The sequence below is a fragment of the Monomorium pharaonis genome, chromosome 2, assembly GCF_013373865.1.
Source record: "Monomorium pharaonis isolate MP-MQ-018 chromosome 2, ASM1337386v2, whole genome shotgun sequence".
NCBI lineage: Eukaryota > Metazoa > Arthropoda > Insecta > Hymenoptera > Formicidae > Monomorium > Monomorium pharaonis.
This window is the reverse complement of record NC_050468.1, coordinates 29,492,946-29,502,749: the sequence shown is the minus strand read 5'-3', so window position 1 is coordinate 29,502,749 and position 9,804 is coordinate 29,492,946. Positions and strand designations below refer to the sequence as shown.

Below are 9,804 nucleotides of genomic sequence, written 5' to 3'. Positions count from 1 at the left end.
TGTATATACGTATACTGTATAAGCCTAAAGTGGCACCCACTTACTTCTCGGAAGCTAAACATGGCATTATATTAATACTAATAAAAATGAACTGTTTATATAATTAAAGAAATAAGAACTCATAGTACATCTATGACTTATTTCTGTATATAAATATCTGTTAAAAACAAATTTTCTAAAAGCGAGAATGAAATTTGCACGGTTTTTTTCGCAAGTTACATAGTTTAAACTAAACAATAGTGAGTATATAATTAATAATATCAGATTATTTTACAATCAGCGAAAAATTTTCTATCCAGATATTTTCGTATAACCGACTGATTTGTGCGAAATGTGCCAAAATCTTTCATTGGCCTTCATACAATAGAGCCTCTGTTTAAAACAGCTGACATTTTGAAATATTTCCAGAGTTGTTCTGTGACACTCGTTCACTATTTTTTGAAGAAGGTTCGATTGAGTGGCAAGGTCATCTAATTTTTTTTATTAAATGTTTTTCTTTGGGCCACTTGAAAGTAAAATGTGTCACAATTTCCATACAAGACCTACGTCAAAAGATAATGGATGAATAGAATAACATCTGAAATATTCGTAACCTTCAGTAGAAACTTTATTATTATATAGAAATGTATGGTGTAAAAAATTTTAAATTCTGTAAAATGCATATGTTCAATTTTTTAAATATTTAATCTCAGCAAAAATTGTTTAAATTAAAAGAAAGAATAAGATACAGTTGTAAAGAAAATTAAAAGATTTTTGAAACGTGTTATTTTTGTCTATTTCTATTGCCATTCTCAATATCATTGTACGTTTTTTCTTTAGAAATAAAATTGACATATCTTAATATATTTTATATAAATTAGTCGATAAAAAAAAATAGGATAGAAAATTTTCGCTGACTCACATCATATAAAATACACAATAATATTTATGCGTAATTATGCAAATGTATGAAATTATGTTTATGTATATACATATATAAATTTATATATACAATTTAATAGATATACTTAATTATATATTTTGTGTAAGTATTTTTAAGAAATATAAAAATGTTTATATATAATTTCATATTTTATATACAATATATAATATAAAATTTTACTTTATATAGATAATTGTATATTTCATTATGTATATAAAGTATATAATTACATATACTTTTTTTTCCATTCGAGAGTATTATTGATCTGCATACACCGCTAGAATCACAGAATGACGTAAGTTTTCGTGAGGTTGCTCTGATAAAATTGATTTCTTTTATACATAAGAATTCATTCTTCTTCTTGTCAGTAAGCAACTCGGCACAAATTTACGTCATCCCGCGATTCGATTGCGCTATCGGCGCGTGAGATTGGGAGATGTGGAACTTAGAAAAAACACATTCAAAATTTCACGTGCAGAACGTACGTCGCCTTGGTACAAATATATGATAAGCACTCGATTAATTCTGAAATGTTAAAGAGTCCAATTATTATACTTGACTAGAGATAACTTATCGAAACTTTCATTATGATACACGATTAGAGAACAAATATAATGATGTCGATTTAAATATAGTGTCGAGATAACTCTGATTGATCGACCGTCAGAATCGTCTATTTATTACCATCAAACATTATCGCGATCTTCGCAATTGATCTTGGCCGTATAACGATAAAGGGGAAGAGCGCGTGGTGTGGCCGAGGGGAAAAACTGTTTTGCTCGCGTTTTCGTGCTCCACACATTTGAAGGCCGACCCGGCGTACATACGACCAAAGGAGTCCCGGGCAACTTCCGCTGCAGCTTCGTCAACCTAGCTATGTCGAAGCTAATGTAACACGATGCACCAAGTACGACAAAGACCTTGATACAATACATTCGCAGCAGCAAAATTTATTATCTTATATAGAAAACTGCTCAAGAGTTTTTGTTATTATTAATTTTTGGCATCATAATCGCCGATTACCATGAGCTTCGCGCATATAAATTGGCTCTTTATTCATTGTGAAAAAATGTTTACTGCATTTGAAAAAGGAGAAGGGGGGGAGAGAAAAGCAGGGTGGAAGGAGGAGTGAGGAGGAAGAGGGGAATGAGCAAGGGTGAACACAAAGAAAGGGGGAGATTTTTTTCGAATTATTCACATCAGCCACCAGAGACATCCTCAAGTTGTCAGTGTGGTGCCATCTAGCATCGTGGGCATTTAATCTATGTGACTGAGCGCAACGTAGAGATGCGGGGCGCCGCCGCCACGCGTCGCTGCGCGCGTCAATGCGCCTCTCGCACGTCGCTGAACATTGCGCGATCTCGTCGTCGCCGACGTCGCTGTCAGTCTCCGTTCCTCCTGTGTATGGTTGTTTGTACGTCGGACGACATTGACGCAAGGTAAGGGTTGGACGGTTCAGAGCGAGGAGACGGACGATCTCTACGTTCCTTTACGAGGGCACGTTCGACTCCGCGCTAACTTCGCGTCGCTTCCACGATGGACTCGCAGCTGTGCGTATGCGTGCGTGCGTGCATGCGTGAGTGAGTGAGTGATGCATGCATACTTGTGTGCATATGTACATGCGTGCGTGAGTGCGTAAAGATCGCATCATGTCCATCTCGTATCTTCCCGTTACCTTATCCGGTAACCAGGTGATACGTGCGATTCTCGCGAAGAAATCCGTGCTCATGCGCGTGCATGCTGCATGATATGATACCTGCGTGCATTTTGTATGTATGTGCGTATGCTGCGCTTGCGTGTATGTGTGTGTGTTTGTATGTATGTACGTGTGCGTGTCAGACGCGATTGTAATTCGCGATCCAGTTAATGGGTCATATAAATAATGCGGATCGAGTGCCCTTCGTAGTTTTGGAGGAGAGATTCAAAATGGAGTAAAACATTTACTGTCGGACGTAAAAATGTCGGAAACGCGCGTCAAAATAATCGAATTTTTTTAAGTGAAAAACACCTTGCTACTTTTCATGTTTTGTAATATTTCTTCAATGACACTTGACATATTTTCTAGTACAATTTTCTGGAGTTCTTGTCGAGTACTGGTCTTTTATGTCTTTGAATTATATTGTATTTTGTTTATCAGAAAATTGACACATTGTACAATCGTAACTTGCGACATAATTTAATTCATTTGTGTTTATATTCTATATTAATTCCATATTTCAATCTTATGTTTCACATTTTTATGATATAATTTTATTTAAGAAACTGTAATTAATATTACAATGAATGAAATAGAACAGCTGTTACTTTTAAAAACCATTAAATAAAAAATGTATTGTACAAATAAATAAAAAATAGGAAAAGATTTTTGTTTTTGTGATTTATTAAGAAAATGTCTTAAGTACCCATAGGAAAAAATTATGCAAAAATTACTGCACAAAAATTGCATATTTTGTGCATGAATTTTTAGTTTTTACAGATTTTTGTACAAAGTTTTTGCCTTCAGAATTTTTCTGCAGATTATTTTGTAGAATTTTATGTAATGTTTTCTGAAGTGTTTTGTCTTCAAAAAAAATTACATAAAATTCTGAAGGCGAAAACTTTGTACAAAAATATATAAAAACTGCAGAAATTTATGCACAAAAATATGCAATTTTTTGTACAATATTTTTTGCATAATTTTTTTTCTATGGGTAAAAATACTATTGAAACAAATAGTTCACAAACACTTGATAAATCTTTATAATTTAATTTATCATTTTAGGCAAATTGTTATTAGGAAATGGCAAAAGAAGGCAATAGCAATGATCCCGAATTACGTTTATTACGATATCTATATGTTGGAAAAGATTACCCCAATTATCAGCCTGGATATTGGTTTGTCCATCATTATTTTATAGTCAGAAATGTACTGGCCATAGAAGAACTTGCTGCGGATGACGATGAAGAGAAGCAATTGGCACCTCTTAAATTGATCACACAGGTAAATACTGATGCAAATTGCATAATGTGTTCAAAAGTATTTGTCAAAAATGTCTGGTTTTAAAAAGAGACTGTTTGTAGGCATTTGAAAGCAATTTGATTACCCATCCAGAGACTTTGGTGTTCGCCCTCGCAGTTTGCTGCAGACAAACTAAGAGCGAGTTATTACGTCAGAAGGCGTACAGAAGTGTAAAACACATCTGCGCATCTACCCCAAATTTTATTCTGTTTGTTAAATTCGTCTCTAAACTATGCAGAGAGAAAGAGTTGAATTATATTACGCAAGGCTGGGGCCATGGTCTGAGGAAAGCTATTAACAATTGGTACCTTTCTAAGGAGCCATTGGATTTTATAGAGTGTGTCACAAAATACAGAAGTAGGTATGGTTGGAAACACAAAGACATTGTAAAGATGGCTCATCCTCTGAGCAATTCTCCAGGTAAATAAACAAGTTTATGAAGAAAACAAGTTCCATGTACTACTTTTTGGACTTTATCAATTTCTTTTGATTTTTTGGTATAAATTTAATGTTTTTTTTTATTTATTTATATTTTTATATATAATTGATATTAATAATTTTAATTTGAGGTTTAAGAATAATATTTATTAATGACTCAAAGTTACTTAAAATTAATACCTATATTTGTGTAAAAAATGTATGCATATACCTGTAAAAGTTAACAGATAAAGATATAGTTCACACAGTGGATTTATGTTTTATATTGTAATGAATATAACGATTAGTTATTGATAAAATTTGATAAAAATATTAATTAGACAATTAATTATTTAATAGAAAATAAAGTTATATTGAAGTATGTGGTACATGGCTTGAAAAAAGCCAAAGAAGATGTGACAGATGAACAAATTGAAACAAATCCTAATCTTACACAATTGCTGAAATATATGGAAGAGGTTGAAGATTTCAAACATTGCGAAGATGAGGTTCGAGCTGCCAGAATGTTGGAAACATATGGATTTTCATTAGATCATGTACCTGGACATTTGCTAAAATCAAAGGAGGTAAAACGCGAACGTACAAAGTACTTTCTATTATAGATATTATTAACTCTAGAATGCAAATGCGGGGTGTACTATCATTCCAAACGAAATTCAAACCACACTCATTTTCGTAAATGTTTTGTGATTTTTTGCTTTAATTGGATTTTTCAATACTTTTCTGATAAAAAAACATCAAGTTTATATACATCTAGTTTTCTTAATAAAAAAGCAAAGAAAATGCACTACTTAATTATTAATTTACTGCTGGTAGAAAGAATTAAGACACCCAAAAAGTTTGGGTTTTCTTCGCTTTTGTCTTGAAAAATAATTATTTATTAAATTTAATTTTGTTTTTTAAGGTTAATTTATTAAAAATTAAAAATTATGTGAGATATTAGTAAAATATAAAATTATCAAAACTTGTTCTTAATTGATTTTTAAAGATAACGTAAATAAAGTTATATATTTTTAACAAAAATTAAATAGTTGTTAAGATCTATAACATTATGTAATATTAATTTTTTTAGTAATTGCGAAAAAGATTTTGCTAAATTATTAAATTTTTGAAGTTTTATTGTTGATATTCCATTTTCCATTAAAGTCATATATTATGGTTGAAAAAACATCTAATATTTTTAGATAATGAACGATCAAAGAAATTTTTTTTATGATGTTAAAAATAAAAGAAAGGCGAAGGTCATCATTTTGTTTTATTTAAATAGCTCAGTAAATAATTACTGAGTCATTTATATAATAATTACATTTGAAATTATATTTAATCCCTTCAAGTTACACTAAAATTAAAAGATTAATATCTGATATATTTTTTAAAATGATATATAGAATATACACTTATAAAATTTTCGGCTATCTGCAGTACTGAAATGCAGCTTTGATAACAATAAACTTTCATGATTAGTGACCATATTATAACTAATATCTATCTTAAATAATGTTTAAATAGTGTGTAAAGTAGTAATTTAGACGATTATCCCCAAAATTCAACACAAAGTATATAAAAAAATATCGTGAATTTCGTAATCCCACATCTAGTTCAAAACTGCCTTCTCTCCTTTATATTTGACAAAATTCTTGATACCAATAAATTGACATAATGTTTCATTATTTTGTACATAGATTTGGCATTCATTACTAATGAAAATGGACGTTGTTGTACTTCTAAACAACCTGCAAAGGATTCATAATCTTGGATTTCTCACTACTGATGAACCATCAGTTGAGAGAGTAACGGAACGACTTACTGATCCATATCACATTCAGAATAGTGCAGTTCATCCGGCATTAATTTTTATCACCCTCAAAAATTATCAGTGTTCCGGAAAGTAAGTGCACAATAATTTTCAACAAAGCTCTATACAATTTAAATAACATAAGATTATTATTGATAAATGTGCATTTTTAAGATCCCTGTCTTTCGAAAAGCGAAAAGTTCGAGAGCTAGCAAGGAAATCTATGCCACCAGCATTTGATCCAAATGTTAAAATAATGGACGCTCTACATGAGGCATTTCTTCTGTCATTTAAAGTCAGTTTACTTTTTAAATATTGTCTCACGATCTATTTAAGTGATCCTGCAATTATAAATTTCATTGTTATTAATAAGTATTGCTTTACAATTATTAATATAACAACGTGAATAAGCATATGTTTACAGGTGAAATAATAATAATAATAATAATAAACTAAACATTAATTGCCTATTTGTTAAAATAATTATTAGCTTTTATTAGCCAATTTATTAGCTAATTTTCTTTTATTAAAGCGGATTAAATTATACACTTGTTTGGCAATTTGTTAAGACACCTTTTATAAATAAAACTTAATGACATTAATACATGAATGTTGGTTTTAAATAAATATTGTTATCTAGCTATTTATGTTATCACTGTTATAATTATTTACAGAATATACAACCTACAAATTTGCGCTACTTAGTGACAATCAGCACAAAGTCAATGGATGTACCGACTTGGCAAAATGGTAATATGTCTGGCATCGAGACAGCTGCTTTGATCGCTCTGATACTTTTACGTTCCGAAGAAAACGTTACTATAGCAACGTTTAAGAACACCGGAATTCACTGTATAAATCTAGTGAACGTCTGCAAAACGGATTCTTTCGAACATATTTTGAGGACTTTAAAGGCGATGCCCATAGGAAGTACCAATCTGAGTAAACCAATCTTGTGGGCCAAAAAACAGTCTGAACAATACGATGTCTTTATCAATATTATGGATCAAATAATCCAAAAGCATGATGAATCCCAGGAAAATCTGATATCATATAAAGAGCATCTAAATCTTCCGCAAACAAAGTAAGTACATTTCTACTTATTACTTCACTTTTTTAACTGAGAAGATGGAAACGTACAAATTCTCGTCAGATTCTCTGAAAATTGTTTTTTAATATTTTTAATAGTTTATTAAGAACATTTTTGGATTTTGGAACATTTTTGTTTTCTTTTAAGGGGGCCTAGTAGTTGGGTTAAAAAAATCGATTTTTTTTTTACTGCTTGCATTTTTTGACAGTTTAAACCTTCAAGAATGTTGTCCTAAAACAGTTTTTTTTTTAAATTCCAATAAGTAAAAAAGTTACACAATATATTTTTTTCGGGCAGTGCACAGGCGTGCGCTTGCCTTTTCTGACATCCGGGCACAGCACGCGACGCGGGAGGCTCGTATAAGTCGTCGTCTCTAAAAATCAACAAATAGAGACAGATCTTGAACAGGAGGGTTCTCCTGTTCTCTGTATGGCCCAGGAATTGACGATGATAAGTTGAATAAATTCAGTTTTACAATAGAGTAACATCGTTCGAAAATTTTAAACGCGTTTTTTTCAAAACCATGTTTTTAAAGTTGGTAACAATGATAACTTGAAGACGGATCAACCGATCTACCTTTTTTTTTTAACTGAAAACTTATGAAATTTGGTTGTCGTTGTATCCAATTTTTAAAATTGGATTTGAATTTTTTTCTATTTTTTTTTAACAAACAAAAATAAAATTTTTGGCCGAAAATTGGCATTCTGATTTTAAAGGTCCGCCATTTTGTTTAAAATTTGAATTTTAAAAATCGGATACAACAACGACAAGGGAATTTACTCTTCTTTAAGATCCCGTTTGGTTTTTGTGTTTCGGATGAACGGGCAAGGAGATATTGTTACCGCGGAATTATGCGTGGCGCGCATGGGTAACTACACGACGGTGAAAGGGGGGGATTTTTCAACTAAACTAGTACAATAAAATTTGTACGAGAATTACAAAAGGTATACTTTATTATGCAAAAAGTCTCATTTTTATAGTTAGTCTCTTGGCTCTGAAAAAAATTCATGAAGAATGCCTTTTTTTGGTGGCGCCAAACTGCTATGCCCTCTTAACGAATTCATGAGTAAAAAAGGACAATATGTAATACAAATCACAATAAAGTATTCAAATATAGCTTTAGCAATAATAAGTATTTTGCTATATAAAGCAAATCTTTTTTGTGAAATAATTTATATGATTATTATATGATTATTTATATTTATATGATTATTATATGATTATTTATATTTATATGATTATTACAATGTATGTACTATAAAAATATTTCTAAGAAAAATTTGCAAATATAAGCATAATTTTAACATACTTTTAATAAAACTAAACTAATAATATTATCTCAAACTTAAACAATTAGTTATTGTATATTGAAATACGAATATCATATATCTATAGATATTCATTATTTTTATTAAAAACAAAATAATATATTAAATAGTTCTTCTAAAGTTTAATTAGTGTAAATGCGAATATAAAGTTACGATCTTTTTACAGACTGATTAATTGCGCTTTATGCTCTTCCTCATCATATCATAAAGACTATGATCGACATGTTCTGATGATCAACGGTTTCGATGCTACCGTGCCTAATGTCATCCAGGCGTTCGCAAAGGGTTTATTTTAAATATGAGCACGAGTTAAATTTTTATTGGTAAATATTGGCGAATTTGAAGATGATCATGCCCAAGGTAATACAAATCTCTCCTTAACTTTTTTATGTTTTACTTTTGCAGGAAATCTTAAAAACGTATTTCCTTAAAAAGTTACAAGCGGTCAATCAAGAAGAAAATTTTTCCTCTAAAAGCATATTTCGGTATGAAAGTGAAGAAGCACATGGCAATTTAAAAGCCGGTGGTGAAAATACAGATTTTCCTTCAAAATCAAGTTCGGGTAATAAGCACATTAGCGCAGAATGTGAATGGAGATGGAGAAGATGGAGAAGATGAAGAAAAGTTACAGAGAGAACTTTCAGAAATTACTTAAAACAGTGCCGAATTTTGGAATTTAAACTGTCTCGTTCATTTTATTAATTCCAAACGTCGGCTTATTTCTACATCCATGACTGAATCAAATTATTTAATTTTGTTATGATTCAACGGAGACAGTATACTTTTTAAAACATATTGCAAAATAGGTAAACGATGAAGGTGATCGAAAAAAGTGATTGTGCACTATAATTGGCATGTCGATGGTAAATAATATTAATATTTACTACATGTTCTTAGTGTTAGGAAACAGCTGTGTAGCATTTTGCTTTATTTGTTGATAAAATGATCAAATATTTTTTTACTCCTATTCGGATTTCTGACGGTACGATTTAAATAACTCGGCAGTTATTTTTAGCAAACGTTAATACAGTATCGTATCGATCCGATTATACAAGCAATATATAGATTAGTTACAGACTATTTTTTATTAAACTGTTGCACATGAAATCTCAGATTTACATTATTTAATTTTTGAGATATCATATATTTAATTACAGTTTCTTTTTTTTTACGTTTATATTTTAATTTACAAAAATTTGTAATTTTTTTAGAACAGCTTAAAAAAATTATTAT

At 30.6% G+C, this 9,804-nt stretch overlaps 1 protein-coding gene across 1 annotated transcript; it reads left to right on the top strand.

Annotated features, from left to right (window-relative positions):
• Positions 1 to 2,221: 2,221 nt before the first annotated feature.
• LOC105828765 (60 kDa SS-A/Ro ribonucleoprotein) lies at positions 2,222 to 9,536 on the top strand. The gene is made up of 9 exons (XM_028194592.2): positions 2,222 to 2,361; positions 3,684 to 3,902; positions 3,983 to 4,340; positions 4,698 to 4,924; positions 6,041 to 6,246; positions 6,328 to 6,448; positions 6,828 to 7,237; positions 8,738 to 8,894; positions 8,977 to 9,536. The coding sequence occupies exons 2-8, from the start codon at positions 3,702 to 3,704 to the stop codon at positions 8,865 to 8,867; spliced, it is 1,653 nt and encodes a 550-aa protein (XP_028050393.1). The 5' UTR covers positions 2,222 to 2,361; positions 3,684 to 3,701; the 3' UTR covers positions 8,868 to 8,894; positions 8,977 to 9,536.
• Positions 9,537 to 9,804: the final 268 nt, after the last annotated feature.